The following is a 20230-nucleotide window of genomic DNA, read 5'->3' as shown; positions in this document are numbered from 1 at the left end:
ACCCTGACCCCACCAGAAACCCAGGGACTCACTAAGCTGTGAATGACTACCTCACTTTGATTTCTCCCTTTGGGGGTCAGGGCTTATAAAGGGACCTACCACATGACCCGTTCTCCCTCCCTCCTGTATCTGCCCTTCAAAGGCTCTAGTCCCACAGCCCAGCTGAGTCCCACTCTTCAGCAGAGCCTCCTAGAGGGCGTCTGTGGTTAAGACAGCAGCCATTGGACTGGAGATATAGTTGGTAGAGTGCTTCCCTCCCACACACCAGGCCCTGGGTTCAATCCCCAGCACCACAAAAGGAAAAAAAAAAAAAGAAGAAGGAGGCAGTCACCTGGTTTGAATCCCAAGTCACCTGGTTTGAATCTCAGTTCTGCCAGTTACTGGCTCTGTGACCTTGGGTAGATTTCTTAACCTCTCTGATTTGCAGTCTCCACGTAGTGAACTAGGGAATTAACAGCAGCAGCTGAGCTCCCATCCTGAGGAGTACGGGCGCTGACCTGGCGCAGGGCTGAAGCCAAGTGGGCCAGCCGCTGTGTTTGTGGCCTGCCTCTCTCGGAGGTCCGCCTTTGCCCCGTGTCCTCTTCCACTGGGCAGGTGACAGCAGCCAGCCACGTGCTGTAGGTCTGGCAACCCCAGGTGGACAGGGAAGTCATGTGGTGAGTTTCTCTGGGCAGGGGTCTCGGCAGCAGGAAGAGGAGGCAGAGCTGGGAGGCAAGTGGGAGGTCAGGATGCGAGATGCTCAGAGTTGGGGGCCAGAGTCTGAGGGTCACCCCTAACCTGGAGCAGCACTGAGGAGTCATCTTGGGGTGGGGCCTAGGGATGGGATCAGGGTGTCCCTGAGTCCCTCACATCTCAAGGGCATCTGCCTCCATTTGTGCATGGGGAAACTGAGGCACCAGGGGCTGGGGTGCCCCACCCAGGACCCCAGCAGCCATGGCAGGGCAGAGGGTGCTGAGGCTTGGGCCTGCCTGGCTGGGCCCTGCTTAGCCACCTGTCCTCTCCCTGGCCACTTGCCTGGGCACACCTTGCACCTTCCCTGCTGAGCAGAGCAAATAGCCAGCCCGCAGGTGACGCTCATCACCCCTCATGAGGTGGCTCTGGCTGGGGAGGCTGGGAGAGCCTTCTGGAAGGTCATGGTGGTCACAGGTGCCCCTTGGGGAAACAGGCCTAGAAAGGCAGCTCCTCCCTGGACCCTCCTCCCCCAGCCCCAGGCTGGGGCTCAAATCTGCCTTCGTAGCTGCAGTGTTTTTCTCTGAGACTGGGTTTTACCCCAGGACTGCTTGAGCGTGTGTGTGCGCACGCGTGTGCAGGCGTGTGAGAGAGAGCAGGAGCGCAGGAGTGCATGTGTTCACAGAGGTGCAGGAGTAAGGGGGCGCGAGGGTGGAGTGAGACCAGCCAGGGACCTAGGGCTGGTCCAGAGAGGCCCTGGGTGTGGCTGGGTTTCAGGGCAGGGGCGGGCAGCCCCGTGGCCAGCAGTCCAGGGTCACTGATGAGCATCCCGCAGCTCTGGTTAGCTTTATGATCCCCAGAATTTGAGAAAACAGGCCTCCCACTGGTACAATTAATAAGTTTTCCCACGTCTCTTTGCAGGGGTGAGCAGACTGTGGGGTGGTCAAATCAGTGAAGCCAGCGTGGGCTCCTTGGTGGCCAGTAATGAACCTGATAATCAAAGTGTCACGTGGCAGCCTCTTCTCCCCTAGGCTCCTAGGAGGGGTGGCAGGCACTGGGAGGTTAATTTGGGAGCCCTGTGGGAGCCATCATTGCCCGTGAGGCCTGGTCTGTGGTCATCTGTCTCCCTGTGCCCCTTCCTCCTAACACTGACGCTGGGCAGGAGGGACATTAGGCCACAGCGGGCATGGCCTGCCCTCCCAGTGGCCTCGTTCCCTGTGGGGAAGACAGACAGGAAAGCACATCAGCAGGGCCTGGCTGGGTGCTGTGAAAGAGGGGGGCCCAGGGAGCCCTGACAAAGCTGGGGGTTGGGGCGCTCCTGGGGTTGACCACGTGGCTCACTGTCTGTCTCCTGACATAGCCAGCCTTGGCTCCCTGTTCCTATTTTGCCCACCAGAAGGACAGGGCCCCAAAGGCACCACAAGGCTTCCTTGTCCGGGAGAGAGAATCAGAAACCTCAGCCTCTCCCGAGGCCTGCTGGCTGACCCCAGCAGCTGGGCCAGGGCAGGCAGGCCTGGCGCAGAGGCTGCCTGGCAGTTGGTGTAGTAACAGGCGTGTGGCACCGGGTGTCGGGACAGATGCTGGTAGGTGGGCACGAGGCGATGGCGCCTGCGGAAGCTCCCTTTGGATAGCTTGGTTTTCTTGGTCAAGAAGGAAATGAGGTCATGTGCTGTGGCTGGAGCCTTTGATCATCAGGTTCAATACTGGCCACCAAGGAGCCCATGCTGGGTCAGCCTGCCACAGAGGGGAAAGTGAGCCTGTCACCTCCACAGTGCATTTGCCTTCCATCTAGAGGGGTACAGGCACACAGTTGAGGGAGAGGTGGCCCTAAAGGGCGGGGTTTGCCTGGTAGCACAGTGAAGATAGATTAGGGATTTGAGGAGGCTGTGCGGTCCTTGGTGGTCAGTGAGGACAGGGCCAGTGAGGGGCTTTGCCGGCTGCTAGCACTGATGTGTCAAGGGTGTCAAGGGGCATCGGAGGGTGGAGCTGGGGAGAGTGGGTGTCGGAAGTGGGATTCCTCCAGGGGTCTGACTGGCAGAAGCACCGTGGGCCTCGTGGTGGGTCTGGTAGCCCACACACACCCTGCAGGCCCTCCCTGGAGTTGGGAGGCCTTCTGTGGCCCTGACTCGTGTGTGAAGCTTTGAGTCCTGGGCTACTCGGGACCTGGGAGCTTTGTCTAAAAACCAGGTCTGATGAAGACAGGTGAGGACAGTGGCAAGCCCTGACCTGCAGGAGTGAGCCTGCTGTGGGCACAGAGACGACAACCCACTGTCCTGGCAGTCAGTCCTGACCCTCCTTCCTTGGGCCCCTGCTGACTGCTCTCTGGGGACTGGGGTCCTGGGTCTTCACCTGGTGGCCTTCCCTGTGGGTACAGGGATCTGCCTGGATGTTTGGCGACTGGAGTGAGGAGAGCAGTGGCCCAGAGTCCTGCTCCTTGACTTCTGTGCACCTCAGTTCTCTTATCTGGGGACGGAGTGATGAGAGGCCCAGGCAACTGCTAGGTGCCGGTCGACAGTTTCTGTCCTACCTGCAAAGGTCCTGGCAGGGTGGATGGCACCAGCAGGGCCACCACCGAGGCCCAGGGAAGCAGACTCCTGAGACAGGCAGAAACCCATGGCCTCCGAGCAGAAGGAGCGCCAGTTGGAGGTGCACGAGGGTCTCACCCGCAGTAAGAGGGTCCGCCACCCGGCTCCTCCCCTGGAAGGCACAGGGGCACAGGGCCTCCTGCATGGTGGCCTCTGCAGAGCGTCTGGTGTGGGCCCCCGGGAGCTACCCCCACTGGGAGAGAACGAGCTGGGTGGGGGCCACTTGGTCTCCTCTCAGGGTCAGTGTCAGCCAGTGGAGGTGGCCCTTGGCAGGAGCTGTGGAGGGGGCAGACGATATCCCTGACTGCCCCTGGCTGTCAGCCCTGGTGTTGGGAATGTGATGAGAACAGAGGCTCCAGTGGCAAGTGACCAGGCCAGGGCAGCTGGCGCCTCCTCACGGGCCCTGCAGGGGGAAGGCAGTCTTGGGGGATCTTTGCAAGCCCCCCGACTTCATCAGCCTCAACATGCCCCCCACCCCCATGCAAGAGTGCAGCAGACCTTGCAGCCGGGTCAGCTGTCGCTCTGCTGCGCCCTGCGGTGTCCGGCCAGCTCGTGAAGGCACGCCCTGGCTCTGTGCCAGGCCCTGTGCACAGTGGTGGGTCCCTGGGGAGCTGGGCGCATGGTGTTGGTACAGTGGAGAGTCAGGGATTTTTGGCCAGGGGCAGGACCTGATCTGGCTGGGTTTTACAACGGGCTGCTTGGAGGAGTCTGAGTTGGGGGGCCGGGGAGGGGCAGGAGGCCCTGGGACCCTGGCACTCGGTGATGAAACAGGACAGCAGCTCCGCTGAGGACCCTGCCCAGGAGCCACGCAGGGAGGGTGGGGCCAGCTGGGGCTTCAGGACCCCCAGGTGCTGGGTGGGGAGGAGTTCACCTGGGCAGGAAGGAAGCAAGACAGATCCTGGCAGAGGGGACATGGGGACAAAGTCACCAGGATGAGAAACTGGCTGCAGCATGTGAAGAATGACAAGCAATTTGGTGTTGCTGGAGCATGACTGTCGGGCCCAGGCTGAGAGCTGAGGCCACAGCTGCGCCTGCGGGTGCCGAACGGGCCACACAGCATCAGGGGCACAGGACGGGAGTGGCTTTCAGTCCCTGGGCTGACTGTGGGACGGTGAGGCCGCCACCCGGCCCTGCCCGTCGCCATGCAGACCGGTGGGGAGCTGTCGAGCAGAGTCGGGTATGATTCCCCGGGGGCCGTGCTCGGGGCAGGTCATCCACAGCGAGGAGAGGGCCCCAGGGAGCACCCAGATGGAGCTTCGGCAGGGGGACCCAGATGGGCTTCCTAGGGGAGGTGGCCGAGCAGAGCCTCCTGAGGAGCAGCGCCAGGGAAGGCGGAGCGGGGGGCCTCCCAGGAGAGGGAGCAGCAGGTGGAGTCCTGGAGGGGACGTGAGGGCCACGCTGGGGAGCTCAGAAAGGTCTGAGCAGTTGTCCCGCAGCAGGGAGGAGAGGAGGCAGCCTGGCTGGACAAGGGCAGAGCACTGACTGGCTGTGCCTGGGAGTGTGCGGGTGTCTGGTGCGCTGGGCGTGGCTGGACCCCTCTTTGTGGCCTCTTGCCAGGCTAGAGCAGGGTGGGGCCCCAGCTGGGTTCCACAGGTCGCTGGCTCCTGCCTCCTGGTGGGGTGGTGAGAGTGCTTCCGGGGACTGCTGTGAAGCGTGGAACTAGTCCTGGCACAGCCTGAGCATCTGCCCTCTGCCCCTCCCCGGGGACCTGCGGCTGGTCCTGGAGCCCCTCCAAGCTGGTTAGGCTGGTCCCGGGACCAGTTGCTCCCTTGGGGAGGAAGATAGGTGCTAACAGGGGACCCCGGCTGCTCCAAGTCCCTAGAGGTCGGCTCCTGTGGGCTCTAGGCCCCTCCTGTGAGGAGAGGTACACTCCTGCTCCCCTGTGAGGATTCTGTGTCCATGTGGTTGTCCTGTTCACCATGGCCAAGACTTGGGGCAATCCTTTGGTGCCCCAGGTCAGCCCTCTGTCTGTTTCTCTGCCCAGCAGTCTCCAAGCCCTCCCACCAGCAGAAGGAAGAGCACCCCGTGCCCCCAGGCAGGGGTGAAGCCAGGCTGGTTGTCCCCAGGGCTGCATGGTTCCACCACACCAGCTCCTGCTGGGGCCCTGCTGGCACTGCTGACGGCGGCTGGGAGCTGAGCGGGAGGTGGCTAATTCCCTCTCCCGCGGCTGCCAGGCCTGTCTGGGCTGCTCTCTAAGTGCCAGCAGGCTCAGTGCAGCTTCCGGCCTGCTCTTCTCTAGAAGAGGAGCCTAAAGAGGGCCAGTAGGCCGGCTCTCCCCGAGATGGCTGTGCAGCCCCGGGCCTGTGGCTAACCCTCTCTACACCCCACTTTTCCCATCTCTAGGATAGTGTTCCCCACATGCAGGCAGGAATGAGAATTTCCATGTCTTCCCTGGCTCAGAGCAAGAGTGGGTTGTCTCAGTGTTTAATGAATACCTGTGAGCGTCCGGAGTCAGACCTTGGGTCACCTCACCAGCCCTACCCCTTCCCTGGGCCTCAGTTTCCCTCTGGGTCCCAGCCTTTGTCCAACTTCAAGCTGCCCCACTCCTTTGAGACCTCACCAGGAGCGTCTCTGCAGACGGCTCTGTCAGTGGGACCTCAAGAATGCAGACTAGGAGGAGGACCCCTGTGGCCACGGCTGGCTTCTCTCAAGTCACCAAGGGCTGACCGGCTGGTTCTGACTGCTCCAAAGGGAACCTGCCCATTTGGCTTAGCAGCATTAGGGCCGTTGGCCAAGGGTGGACCTGGGACAGGATGCCCAAGCCTAGTCCAACCAGAGACCAAGCACCTGCTGCTCACCACCACCTTCCTGACTCCTGCTCAGGAGCCCCGGGGCAAGGGGCCCATTTCACAGGTGAGAAAGCAAGGCCCAGAGAAGCGGTGGTCATGGTGAGGCTTGTGGCCAAGAGTTTCCCCTGGCTTCTGCTGCCCCCCTCAGCCCATCAAATCATTGCTTATGGTGATTTTTTTTTTTTTTTTTGGTGTCCAAATTTGATCCTCAGTAAATTTTTTTTTCTAATTTTTCATCCATGGAAAATATGAGAAATCCAGAAAAGTATAAAAAAAACTTTTTTTCAATTACCCAGCATTCCACCACTCAGGCGTAACAAATTGACATATCCTGCCTTCCACGATGCTCTGCAGCAGTCGTTCACTTAGACAGGATTACGCCACGCTCGCCGGCACGCGCCTCTGCCTACGTTCCCTTGAGGCCTGGCTTCTGGACAGCATCGGAGTCTTTGGTGGTGGAACTGGCCCCTCGTAGCAGGGATGACCTCCCACTTTGGCTTCAGAGCCAGCAAGTCAGCCCTGAGCATCCCGGCACCCACGTCCCTACAAGCCCCTCAGCTGGGATGGCCACACAGCAATCCTCTGGGGCTGGGGTATGTCCTGCTGTCCTCCAGTAGGGCAGCCCCAACAGGCCAGGCCAGACCTGTGCTCTTTCCCACACCACATTGTCCAGTCTAGACTGGCCTTATTCTTATGGCCATAGACTATGGCCTTATATCCAGGGAGCTTAGCCAGATCCCAGGGGAGGTGAAGTGGGTCCTGATCCTCTAACCACCCCCAGGTCCCACAGCCCACAGGACAGTCCTGCAGAGAAAAGGGACCACCTGTCTCTCCAGCATCCTGTCTCTGACCAGTGGGTCTTGCACACTGGAAGTAGCCAGACAGGAACCCAGTTCCGTAACAGGACAAGCACTGGCAGCCCCAGAGCAGGGGAGGGGACACACTGTTCCACTGTATGACTCCCTCTGAGGCCTGCAGGCAGGGGCCTGCCACACTGGGACTCAATGCCACAGACCCTTTAGAGTGACCAGAGAGTTCTGACAGGTGCACCGGCTGGGACCCCTCTTTGAGGTTCCTGAATCCCTTGGCCTCCGCCACCTTGAAGACAGGAGTCTTCCCCTGGGGTGCACCACACATGGATCTCCCATCTCTTAGGGTCTCAGCGAGGGCCATGGTTGGTGCCCGATGGTGGCCCCGCGGGCCTCCCCATGCCCCCAGCCTGTCCCACCTGTTCTGAGCAGCTCTGTCCTCTTCGCCCACAGGCTGCGCAGCCCCTGGGTGCCCTCGTGCCTCGGGCAGCCCCGAGTCCTGCAGGGCCGCCTGACCAGGTCCTCACCCTCGCTCTGGGACAGGTAACACACCTGTTGTCTCCCCCCATCCCATTCATTGGTGTCTGCGTCTGTCCCCGGACATCCATCCCATGTCTGTGTCTGACTCCCCAAGACAGATGAGGAGGCTGGGAGAGAAGAAAGGTCTCCCAGGCCAGCAGAACATTGTCACCACACCCGGGCTCTGACCTTGGGCTCGGGCTCCTGTGAGTGGCCAGGAGTGGCCCTCGTGAGGGGAGACGTCTCCAGGACTCTTCCTGTCCAGGGACTGCTATGGCAGGGGGGAACCCCTGAGCCCACTCTCGCTGCCAGGTTAGGGACAGCTCCATGGGCCCAGATCAAAGCGAGGTGGCCCCGCAGGTGGCAGGCTCCACAGGGCTGGCACAGGAGGGTGACCCCAACCTGGAGGACCACGACTGGCTGCTGCTAGCACGGCACCCTCCCTTCCCCATGCGTTGGCTAAGGCCTATTTCTGGACACTGGGGACCCGCCAGGCCATACCCTGACCTGAGGCAGGACCCCGGGCCCCGGCACTGCCCCCAGGCTCTCGGTGGCCTGGAGGCCCTGCTTCCACAGCGCCAGCCCAGCCTTATCCCTGTATGCCAATGGCTTAGTGCCCACCAAACGGGGGCCAGTGACAGACCTGCGCCCATGTGTGGGCAACTAACCCCATTTACAGTTGTGGAAACTGAGGCTACAGCCAGGTGGGGCGCGGGTTAGTGCCCTGAGAGGGAGGACAGGAGGCAGGGTTGTGGCAAGACCCAGGTGACCACCCAGTACCCTCCTGTCCAGACCTTCTAAAGAAACAGCCTCTAGGATTGGAGTCAGCTGTGAAGGGCAGCAGAAGGGTCCCATGGCCCTCCCCACATGGGGGCGCAGGTAGCAGTCAACAGGTGGTCTCTGTGTCTGCACTGGATAGTTGAGTGAGAGGCACAGGGGTCCGTTGGCTGCTGGGCTCAGGGTGGGCGGAGCCCAAGAGACGCGGCTGGGGATTAGACCAGGCGGGGTCCGGTCGGTCGGGGCTAGATGTAGACATTTGGCCTCCAATGGCCCCGGGCTTTGCAGAACAGCCTGGGGGAGGGCGGTGTCTGTGGGTGTGGTGGAGCCAGAGGGAGGGAGAGGAAGACGTGGTGGGGACACCAGTGTGGGTGAGCCTGGGGCCTCACAGGGGCTGGGGCTGGGAACCATGTCAGGAGCCTGAGTTGGAGGCTCCTGCAGCAAGGGGCGTGGAGATGGCCACAGTGTGGGCTCTGCAGCCAAGGACTGGCCTGGGTGCAGCTTGAGGTGGCGGGCATGAGGGGCTGGGGTGCCATGAGAGAGGAAGTCACCCAGTGTGCAGAAGGTCCCTGGGAGGCCCAGGTGAACTGAGGCTCCGGAGATGTGCCCTGGGGTGGCCCTGCCGTCGGCCCGCGCTCCTGCTCACTGCCCTCTCCACTGTGGGCCAGAACACTGCTCCCTGCTGAAAAGTCCCAGGGTCGGGTGGGGAAGAGGGCAAACACGCCGAGTGGCTGGGGGACAGGGGCTGGCCAGCCCCAATGACAGTAGTGCCCAAGAGCAAGGTAACCAAGATGGGGGAGGGAGGGCAACCAGCTCTGAGGAGTCCCATGGAAACCAGGCCCCTGAAATGGGTCAGGGCTGGGTGAGGGCACAGTGAACTGCTGGCCTCAGAAGAAAGAGGCCCCAGAACTGGTCAGAGAGTACTCGGGGGAGGCTGGGGGAGGGGTCAGGAGTGAGGCCTGACGTGGCCACTGGAGCAGAGGACAAGGCCCTCCCTCTTCTCGAAGAGGCGGAGCCTGTAATGAGAGCTGCTTCAGGGAACATCCAACCTCAGGGGCTGCTGCCTGCCCCAAACCAGACACTGTCTACAGTGGGGAGCCCTGGTGATGTGGGCACCCAGGAAGTCTGCTGCCCTGACGGGGAAGAAAATAGGGGCAGTGGGGCCAGCTGGAGTCTGGTTGCAGGATGCTAGAGGCTGGGCAGTCCAGGAAGGCTGCCTGGAGGAGGCGGGCAAGACCGTGGAGCAGCAGCCAGCCTGCGTGGGCTCCCCCAGCTGGGGGCCTTGCCTTGCATGAGAGCTTCCCCTGTTATTCGGTCCTCTCTTTGGGGGAATTGACTCTTGGGAAGACCCGCCCCGCCCTTCTGTGAAATTCTCAAGCATGTAAGCAACTCTTTATTTATTTTTAAAAATGTAGACCTGGGCAGGAATCCAGTAATGCATAAAGGAGGCTCACGGGTGCAAGGCGGTGGTTCACTTGCAGGCCAGAGACTGAGGAAGCTCCTGATGGGGCCCGGGAAGCGGTCCTGTTCCTGGGAGTCGGAGAAACCCTCCCCAGTCCCTGCACATCCCTTGCTGGGTTTGGGTCGGGGAGGTCCTGAGGACACAGGCTCTTGCCCACATCTGAGCAGTCGAGGCTCCTGGCCCTGCGGGGTCTCCAGCATGACACCTGACCTCCTCTAGCCCCCCACGGTCAGGATGTTGCTGTGCACCCCACATCAAACCTGCCAGAAGTTGCCCCCCTCCAGAGCACTGGTGCACAGGCCCCTACCCTGACCCCGGGGACAGCAGGGTGGCCCCTGCCCTTCTGGGAGCTCACGACCAGCTCCTGGGGCAGGTCACCCACTAGCCCCCGCCTGGTGCCCAACTTTACTTCAAGAAATCCTTGTCTGATGGCTCAGAAGGGTAGCTGGTGTCTTGGGTGGTGCCGTGAGCCAGCAAGTGGCATCCTGGGGAGCCCCCAGTCTATGGGAAGGTGGAGCCCCAAAAGCGTCCCTGGCTTCAGGAAGGCTTCCCGAGGGGACCTGAGCAGGCAGGGCACTGCTGAGCTTCCAGTGCTGTGTGCCAACCCTGCTGGGTCCTGCCTGGGCATGGGGTGTCACCCCAAACCTCTCTTTGGCCCAGAGAGGTAGACACAGTATTCTGGGGCCACCCGTCAATTAGGGGAAGGGAAGTCAGGTCTCAAGTATGACACTGTCAACTCGGCCTTGGCATCCCTGGCCAGCTCCCAAGGGAGGCCTGGGGGCCAATGGTGCTCCCTGTACCAGGGCCCTTTAAGCCACTCACACACACCGGCAAGGTTCTGGGGTCAGTTTCCACTCCAAGGTGACCGCATGGGGACTTCCTTGCAGCAGAGGCACTTGGCTCAGAGCCCCTGACCCCTGGGGCTGGAAGTCCTCAGTGCCGCTGCTGGGGGCAACTGTGTGTGTGCACGAGTGAGAGAGTGCGACCTGGGCGTGGCATGCACCCATGGCACACGTCAGCTGGTCAGCTGCCCGCGTGGCCCGGCTGCCCGCTCAGTGCGCGGCCGGCCACCGCGGCATGTCGTTGCAGTGCGCTGCAGGAGCAGAAGGGAGAGTTGCGCAAGCGGCTGTCCTACACCACGCACAAGCTGGAGAAGCTGGAGACAGAGTTCGACTCCACGCGCCACTACCTGGAGATCGAGCTGCGGCGCGCGCAGGAGGAGCTAGAGAAGGTCACCGAGAAGCTGCGCAGGTGAGGCCCCTGGGGGAGCTGCCGCAGGAGGCTCCTGCCTGCCCAGGTAGAAGTCAGACCTTGTGCCCAGAGCAGCAGGCCAGGACCTGAACACAGGGTCGGTCAGCTGGTAGCAGGGACAGGCTCTGCCCCGCGCCCTCTCCATGCCCGGCTCCACTCCGAGCCCCTCACTCCTGTTCATTTTGGGTGTGGCGGCAGCACAACATAGACGCAGTCTCCAGAGGCGACTGGCCCAGCAGGGTCCCCAGTGGCACCCTGGGTCCTGATGGGGACGTGGTGTCTGGGCCTGGAGAGGAGACAGATGCAGAGTTGGGGCCCCTCCTGGAGCGGCTGGGGCCAGCGGCACCACTGCTCCTGTAAGATGGCGTCTCTCACCCCTCATGCACTTTCGCATCTGACACAGAGAATGGAAGCGAAGGCCAGCTTTGCTGTTGGCTTAGTTTGTTTTAAATATTTAGAGAGAACCAGCTGGTGCTGCCCTGAGGGGGGCTTGCCAGGAGGGCTGTTTGTCCCTCCCTGAATGGCCCCGTCCTGCTGAGCCTTCCGATGTCACCATTTTGTTGTGTGGAAACCAAGCCTGGCCAGACCCCCATCACGGCCGCTGTCACTGCCTGCCTCCTACCCGCCCTTCTGTGTCAGTTCCCCTGGCAAGCTGGGGCCGAGGACGCAACCCAAAGGTTGTGTAGAAGATGGAAGCTTCCCCCCAGCCCCTGCCACTGGAGGGGATCCACAGAGCCTCCACCTGAGGCCTGCCTCCACTCCTCCTCTCTTCTAGACTCGCGCCCTGGGTCCATCCCATGCCTTCAGTCTCTTCCTTACTAACATGCAGCTGTGCTGTCAGCTGTGTCTCGAGGACTGTAAGAGCTGTGTGAAGATGTGAGCAAGCTGGCGGGGACAGAGGACCTGACGGATCCTGCTGGGGTGGGGGCAACAAGGCCTTGGCCTGGCCTAGGAAAGCTCAATGAGGTGGTTTCTGCTCTGGGAGGAAGTGCACATTCAACCAAGGCGGGGCAAACAGGACGGGAAGTTCAGCTCCAGCCTGCTCAAAAGGCGCGCAGCCACAGGGGTGCGGGAAGGCTGGACCTTGCATAGCAATGACCCTTTCCCTCCTGCCGCAGGATTCAGAGCAACTACCTGGCACTGCAGAGAATCAACCAGGAGCTGGAGGGCAAGCTGTACCGCATGGTGAGGGTCACCCCGCCACCACTCCCCATCCAGCACTGCCTCCTGGGGCCTGTGACTCTGAGCACCTGGGGGAAGTGGCCCCTGGCATCCCCTGGCTCATTCAGGAGCTGAGTCCCAGATCTCGCTTCCTGATGGCTCCGGGACTTGGTTGGTTCTACCCTTGTCACTGAGTGGGAGGCACTGCCAGGACAAGGACAGGACTGGGCCGGGTTGCCCGGGCTGCGCCAGCATCAGGTCAAGCAGCCCGTCCGGCTGTGCAAGCAGAGCCGCAGGACAGAAGGCCTGCGCTGGGATGGAGTCAGCTCAGCTGCCCAGGGACTGAGGGGAGCCCTCCTTCAGGTGGTGCGAGAGTCTGAGGTGGGCTTGAGCGTCAACCCACCCTTCCTGGGGACATTCCCCAGGCCCGGCCCTGGTGGGGGTTGAGACCCTTGAAACCCACATAGCACCTGGTGTTGCCTTTTCTCTGTGTGTTGGCAGGAGCAATAGCAATGGTGGCCCTGGGCATCTGGTCTTGACTCTAAGGAGAAGGCATCTGCGACTCCAGCTTGGGGGTCAAGACAGGTTCCTTATAGTTTGGCTGGTCTGGCTCTGCTGAGACCCTGGACAGGCCCCTTTTTTTCTGAACCTCAGTTTCCTGATCTGTCGAGTGAGGCGCGCAGGCTTTGTGAGGCACAGAACACAAGCCATCCCCAAACTCCTGGGAAAGGATGCTGTGGGCCTGTGTTGCAGATAAGAACCGAGGCTCGGCAGGCAGTGACTTGCCAGGGGTCATCGGGCTTGTCAGTGGTGCAGCTGGCCTCAAACCTGGGTCAGTCCATGTTCCTAACCCCTACAACCTGGGCTCCCAGCACCATGTCATTCAGGCTCTTGGGACACAGGAGGCCTAATCCAACAGGCCTTGAGCTAGCCTTCTAGACCTGACCACTGACCACCTCCTTCCATTTCCCTGTCCCGCAGGGCCAGCACTATGAGGAAGAGAAGCGTGCACTGAGCCATGAGATTGTCGCCCTCAACAGTCACCTCCTGGAGGCCAAGGTGACCATCGACAAGCTGTCAGAGGACAACGTGAGTGCCGTGTGCATTTGGCCCACGGAGGGCAGTGGGGCATCTGAGGGGGCTTCCTGGGAACACTGGCAGTTGGGGCCTTTTTGACTTGGAGGAGCTCCAAGCCAAGGGGCTTGGCCCCAACCTGGCACAGGGGACAGGTGGCTGGGCAAAGTGTTTAGGACTTGGAGGAGTGCTGGTGCAGTTGGGGAAGGACAGGTGGGCCACATGCTGCTGAGGCATCCCCAAGAGACCCTCTGCTGGGAGGGCTTGAGTTAGGGAGGGAATGGGAGGCCAGGTTATCCCACCCAGGGTGAAGCTTCCTGGCCCCAGGTGGGGTGGTGGCACTCAGGACTCTCGCCCCAGTGTTGCCCAAAGGCCTGTCCTCAGAGGCCCCATGAGATGGGTGGGCACTCTGCAGCGACCATGCTCTCAGCATTGATCGACCCCTTGCCAGATCTAGCTATCCTGAGACTTTGATATGAACAGCACGGGCAAAAAAAATTACACCCCCCCCCCCTGCCCACATGGAGTTGACATCAGAGAGGGGACAACAGACAGTAGCAGTAACTACACAGCCCTGGAGATGGTAGAAGGGCTCTGCTGCAGAGAGGAGAGGAGCCAGGAGCAGGACAAGGAGCTGCCAGTGGCAAGGTCTGCAGACTTGGCTGGGTGTTTCTGGAACAGGCTGCTTGAGCCAGGACCTGAAGGCAGGGGTGGAGGGAGGCCCTGCAGACACCTGGAGAGGAATTCTTCCAGCTGAAGGGCCATGCTGCCCAGCCCAACCTAGAGAGAAGCAAAGGGGCTGTTGCAGCTGGGAGTGGGGGGCACAGCCTCACTGCACAAGGTCCATCAGGAATCTGGACTGTAGTCTGAGGCAGGGGCCCCCGAAGTCTCCTGAACAAAGGGGCAGTGTGCCTGCACTTACAGTTCCACTGGGCTGGTAGCTAGTGAGGACACAGTGCAGGGGCTGCTGAGGGCAGCGGTAGGAAGGTCAGAGGAGACCAAGCCACAATCCACAGGACAGAGAGCAGTGGCAGCCAAGATGGTGGCAGGCAGGTGGGGAAAAGGGCTCATTCCTGGCAACATTTTGAAGATAGAGGCGACAGGACGAGCCCTTGGTGTGGCGTGCAGGCAGGTGATGAGTCTAGCAAGCCCCAGGGATCGCAGCCTGAGCAAGGCATGGCCACCTGTGGAGGGGTTGGTGTGGATGCGGCGAGGCTTGGATTTGAGAAGTGCACAGCACATCCAAAGAGAACGGTCTTGAGGGTGGTTGGGTACCAGGGTGTGGAGCTGGATGAAAGCCTGTTGCGTGTGGGTTGAGGTCATAAGGCAGTGCGTGCAGGGGAGGAGAGGGGAGGCTACAGGCCACGGGGACTCTCCAAAGTTAGTTAATAAGTTGGAACTAGCAAGGACAACTGAGAGTGAGCGCTAGCAAGAGGGAGACACCAGGCATGCGTGGTGGCCCAAGCCACATGAGGAGGAGGTGGTCCTCAGCAAGCTGGCCAGCTGGGTGACAGCTGCTGAGAGCTCAGGTAAGAGGAGGCCAAGAGCAGCCTGGGATCTGGGGACTCTGGGATTGGAGGCTGAGTAGAGTGGGGCCTCTGATAGTGAAGAGGCAATTCCAGAGGTGGGGACAGGAGGCCCCAAGCCCAGACCACTCCTGCACGCAGTGTGGCTCTCGCAGCAGGCATAGAGAACATGGTATGGGGAGACCTTTCCTCAAGTGCAAGGCCAGGCCCTCTGTGTAAGTTGCCACCCCTTCTGGCACATCTCTGTGTGGGTAGTGCATGTGTGGAAACTGAGGCACAGCCAGCTTAAGTGACCAGATCACCAGCAGTGGCTCACAGGCAGAGCAGAGCTCGGGCTCAAGGCCACCGGGTCCTTTCAACTTCACCAGGCTCTTAGTAGGTGCAGCACCCCCTCCTGCTCCCTCTGCTTGAGAAGGCCATGGCTTCTCCCCTGAGAGCCAGCAACTGTTGCCCCTTGGGAAGAACCTGAACCTGACACCCTCTGACGTGGTCAGTGCCCAGCCAGGGGCCCTGCCAGTGTTATGTCCTCACTCTGGGGACCATGTGCATGGCAGAAACTGTCCCAGGCCTCCAAGTGGCATCCCCTACTGGCTGGGCAGGTGGGGGTGCAATGGCAGAGCCAGGCTGGCTGGGCAGTACCAGAGCTGGCTGCTCTATGAGGCAGCCTCACAAGGGCCTCACAGGGGCCAGTTCTCAGTTCTCACTCAATTTTACTATTCCTAGGAGGCCCAGGGAGTGTGGAGAGGGGTTTGCAGACCTAGGTTCCCTCCACTATGCAGGCCAGTTGGGGCACCAGCCTCAGTGAGGGTGGGGGTGCAGAAGGCTCCAGGACATGGGGGAGGCAGGAAGGAGTGCCCATGCTGTGCACCACCTTGCCTGAACTGGTCCTGGCCAAGCTGGGCTTTGGCAGCAGCCCTGGCCAGGAGCACCATGGGGCAAGGCAGGTAGATGGTCAGAGCCCTGCTATGGGTCTGGAGTGGGTGAAGGCCTCTGCAGCCACAGGCACATGCAACAGAGATTTTCAAAGTCAGCCAAATCCCCTTAAGTCCTACTGTTTGCATCTGTTTTTAGCTCTGGAGGCTGACCAGTCCCTGTCTGTACACAGAGTCACACACCTTTCCCACTCCAGCCCAGCCCTCTCCCCCCCCCCCCAGCCAGCCCCATGGCCAGGCAATACTCCGAGTGGGGCATGAGCAGCAAGTCTGAGACTAAGGGTGGCAGGGGCTGGGGAACCACCCTCATTCCTGCCTGTCACTGCCCACCAGGTCATCTTGGAAGGACCCCCGGGGGCTGAGGGGCAGGGAGACCAGACCTGGTGGACAAGCCTGGGGCCTACACTTCCACTGCCCCACCTGTGGGAGGTTTTGTCTCAGCAGGGCCCCGGGCCACGTCTGGGCAGCAGCAGGACTGTGTGGCAGGACCCTGCACACACCAGCAGCTCCAGGTCCAAACAGGCCCTCACCTGCGGGCAGGAACGCAGAGCCCGGAGGGATGAGGCCAGGAGTCCATCCTTGTCCTGCCAGCCACAGAGCCGGGTCTGCCCACCCTCCCATTGCCCACTGGCCATTCGGCGCTGGTCAGGGCAGCAGGGACCTGCCAGGGCGAGCTGCGCCAAACGCCTTCTCTTGTCTTCCAGGAGCTCTATAGGAAGGACTGCAATCTAGCGGCCCAGCTGCTGCAGTGCAGCCAGACCTACGGCAGGGTCCATAAGGTGTCCGAGGTAACGTGACCCCGCCCCAGCCAGGCCCACCCTGTCCCAGGACCACTCTGGGCTCCTTTTGGGCCGGCCCCACCCCGAGGCCACCCCCACCCTTGAGGAGGAAGATGCCGGGTGAGCCTGAGCCCCTCGACCTCCTCACACCTGCGGGTCCTAGCCTCACTGCCCCCACGCATCCTGCCTGCCCTGGCTTGGACAGCCTGTGGCCCTCTCCAGGACTCCCTGTACCCACCCCTCTTCCTCTGCTTCCTCTGGGGCTGCTCCTGTTTCTGCTGCAAGCCCCCATCCAGAGCGTGCGCACTTCAGAGCAGCCCTGGGGACTGGGCACAATGACAGTCCCACTTTAGAGACAAGAAACACGCCTCAGGGAACAGGACTGACCAAGGGCCATGGTGAGCAGAGAGCAGACCTGGACTCAGAACCAGGCCTGTCAGGTGCCAAAGCAGACGGGACAGAGCCCACCCACACTCGAGCCCTCCCACCCAGGCCCTTGTCCGAGTCCCCTTTCCCCTGGGCCCAGGCCACACCTGACACGCTCACAAAATAGATCAAACAGTAGCGGGACATCGCCCACTGGCACGGGAGCCACAGGGTGCGTGACCCTGGCCTCAATCTTTGTTGCATCTGTTTCTGAGTCTGTCTCCTTCGGCAGCACAGGGTGGGGCTGGGGTGGGTGCCCAGAACCCGTGGGCCTGAGAGCAGGTCAGCCCCTGGGCAGGAGCAGGGAGTGAGGCCCAAGCCAGGCCCGTCCCAGCTTCTCTGGGCTGACTCTGGGCTCTGTCTGCCCTGTCGGGAATGGGTGGGGCAGGTAGAGATGACCAAGGAGCCCCAGGTGCTGACAGCAGCCGTGTGCTTGGGCACTTGTTCAACCCGGCATCCTGGGCCCTGGCTCCTGCAGCGTGCTGTGAGAACCCCGGGATGTCCCTTTTCACGTGTCTGTCAGCCTGCCTGTCGGTCACGCTTGACCGTGGTCCTCAGCCTCAGGGCCAGGGTTGGGCCTCCGTGCTGACTGTGATCTCGTCCCCACCCTCCCCTCCCCTCGCACCTGTTCCAGCTGCCCTCGGACTTCCAGGAGCGCGTGAGCCTGCACATGGAGAAGCTCGGCTGCAGCCTGCCCTCCCAGCTCTGCCACCCGGCCTACGCCGACAGCGTCCCCACCTGCGTCATCGCCAAGGTGCTGGAGAAGCCTGACCCTGCCAGCCTGTCCTCCCACCTGTCAGATGCCTCGGCCCGTGACCTGGCCTTCCGCGATGGGGTGGAGAAGCAGGCCCCGCGGCCCCCATACAAAGGAGACATCTACTGCAGCGACACAGCCCTCTACTGCCCGGAAGAACGGCGGCGTGACCGGCGACCCAGCGTGGACGCACCCGTGACAGATGTGGGCTTCCTGCGGGCCCAGAACTCCACGGACAGTGCTGCAGAGGAGGAGGAGGAGGCCGAGGCAGCGGCCTTCCCCGCTGGCTTCCGGCGCGAGGCCTTCCCGGGCTACGCGGGCTCGCTGCCCACGTCCAGCTCCTACTCCAGCTTCAGTGCCACGTCGGAGGAGAAGGAGCACGCGCAGGCCAGCACGCTCACCGCCTCTCAGCAGGCCATCTACCTGAACAGCCGCGACGAGCTCTTCAACCGCAAGCCGCCGGCTGCCACCTACGAGGGCAGCCCTCGCTTCGCCAAGGCTGCAGCCGCGGTGGCAGCCCCACTCGAGGCTGAGGTGGCCCCAGGATTCAGACGGACAGTGTCTCCTTACCCAGCTGAGTCCTTCCGCTTCCCAGCCACGCCGGGCCCCCAGCAGGCCCTGATGCCCCCAAACCTATGGAGCCTGCGGGCCAAGCCGGGGTCCGCCCGGCTCCCTGGAGAAGACATTCGGGGTCAGTGGCGGCCCCTGAGCGTAGAGGACATTGGTGCCTACTCCTATCCAACCAGCACCGCGGGCCGGGCCTCGCCCTGCAGCTTCTCCGAACGCTACTACGGTGGCAGCGGGGGTAGCCCAGGCCAGAAGGCTGAGGGCCACGCCAGCCCCCTCTATGCCACCTACAAGGCCGACAGCTTCTCCGAGGGCGACGACCTCTCCCAGGGTCACCTGGCAGAGCCCTGCTTCCTGCGGGCAGGTGGCGACCTGAGCCTCAGCCCCAGCCGATCTGCCGACCCGCTCCCTGGCTATGCGCCCAGCGAGGGAGACAGGGACAGGCTGGGGGTGCAGCTGTGTGGAGCTGGCAGCAGCCCTGAGCCTGAGCACGGCTCCAGGGACTCCTTGGAGCCCAGCTCCATGGAGGCTTCGCCGGAAATGCACCCTGCCGCCCGCCTCAGCCCCCAGCAGGCCTTCCCGAGGACTGGTGGCTCGGGGCTGAGCCGCAAGGACAGCCTCACGAAAGCCCAGCTCTACGGAACCTTGCTCAACTGACCGCTGCGTGCAGGCCGCGGCCGGGGCCTACGCCCCCTACTGCCCCACCCATGTGGAAGCCGAGAGGGGCAGTCCCTCCCCAGACACCCACACTCCCCAGCCCCCACCAAGGAGGACTCTGTGCTCCCGACACCCCCTCTTCCACAACCCAGTAGAGTCTGAGAGGGGGACCCTCGCTCCCCATCCTGTCCGTCCACCCCAGCCTCGTCACTATGGAACTCCCACTTGGAATTCCCACTTAGAACGTTGTCACACACTGTCACCCCCACCCGAGGTGAGCATTCCCCTTTTATAAAGTGAAACTATTTTTATAGAGAAAAAGGGTCTTTCTAACGCGCTTGGCCCCAGCAGCCTGGCCGGGCAGCCTTGGCGTTCTCCACACAAAGCTCTTACTTCTCCGGCGAGGGTGCGTGGGGCCTGCCCCTGAAAAGGGAAAGACCAAGCCCCACACGTGAGGAGACACCCAGCAAGCCGATGACAAGGGGACCCCACCGCTCCGTCCATGGGGAGGGGCAGTGAACCCATTCGGGATGTGAAATGTTTTGACTCTTTCTCCCAGTGTGGCCAGCACAACACCCTGAGCTCTTCCGTGGCCCCTAGTCCCAAGTGGGGCCGGGACGACGTCCCAGTATGGCCGGTGCTCCCTCCTCCCCACCCTGCTCCCAGCGCCACCTTACTCTACCTCAGATGTATGAGGCCCCCGACCCCTGCTCTCTGTGCCGTGATGCATGCCTGTCCGTCAGTGTTGTGTTTTGCATTCATCAATAAAAGACACAAGTGGGAAGTACTTGCGTGTGACTTATTTTTCCCCCCTTGACCTCCGGGCAGCCAAGATGGGGCCTTGCCTGCTCTCAGCAGTCCTCCTCAGCAGTTCGAGTTCTTCCCTCCTGCACAGCTTTGGCCCTGCCGTCCCACGACTTAACACGGCTCCTCTCCCGCCTTACTGCTCCCACCTAAGCAGACTCTCAAACTCCCCTGAGCGCGGCTCTGCTGGTGGCAATCTATTATTATCTGAGGATGCCCACTTTACCGCTGTCCCCAGTGCTGGTTTTGTCTGGGACAGATGCTAGCAGGTCTTTCCTGCAGTACCCTAGCTCCCATGGGGATGGGGAGCTTGCCATTAGCCTGGAAACTAGCTGTGTTCTTCACAGTCACTTAGCTTCTCTTTGGCTTTTAGCTTTCTGCAGTTCCCCAAAGGTACACCTGGGTGCCTTTCTTAGGACTCACAGGGAGTCTTGAACCTGTAGATTGGTGTATTTTATCAATTCTGGAAAAACCACCCTATTGGTTTTTAAAAATATATTTCTCAGTCCATTTTTCTTTCTCTCTGGGCTGCCAGCAGGCCTGTAGCAGCTCTCCAACTGTACCCCCTACTCTCCCTTAACCATTTCCCTAATTTTGTCACCTTGCTGTAATCCACATGATGTCTTCCACCGATTCTGTGTTCATTCAGCTGCCAAATAACCACCGAGTTTTTAATTTCAATTGCCTGT

At 61.5% G+C, this 20230-nt stretch overlaps 1 protein-coding gene across 8 annotated transcripts in view; it reads left to right on the top strand.

Moving 5' to 3' along the window:
- The window catches only part of BEGAIN (brain enriched guanylate kinase associated), a gene marked incomplete at its 5' end in the record, with an annotated part of 38757 nt that extends 18911 nt beyond the window's left edge, over positions 1-19846 (top strand). For 2 of the 8 annotated variants that reach the window (XM_081289751.1, XM_081289752.1), the window contains 6 exons: positions 7306-7395; positions 10700-10861; positions 11980-12046; positions 13004-13111; positions 16259-16342; positions 17394-19846. In XM_081289751.1, the coding sequence (XP_081145877.1) occupies positions 7306-7395; positions 10700-10861; positions 11980-12046; positions 13004-13111; positions 16259-16342; positions 17394-18737 (1855 nt within the window). In that variant the 3' untranslated portion in view covers positions 18738-19846. Of the gene's footprint in view, positions 1-4143; positions 4432-7305; positions 7396-10699; positions 10862-11979; positions 12047-13003; positions 13112-16258; positions 16343-17393 lie in introns of those variants that run through there. The other 6 variants (XM_081289755.1, XM_081289756.1, XM_081289757.1 and 3 more) reach the window with 4 other exon arrangements.
- Positions 19847-20230: the final 384 nt, after the last annotated feature.

The sequence above is a fragment of the Spermophilus citellus genome (genome assembly GCF_964194105.1).
Source record: "Spermophilus citellus genome assembly, chromosome: 4".
NCBI lineage: Eukaryota > Metazoa > Chordata > Mammalia > Rodentia > Sciuridae > Spermophilus > Spermophilus citellus.
The sequence above is the reverse complement of the archived record's forward strand: the minus strand, read 5'-3'. Positions and strand labels throughout refer to the sequence as shown.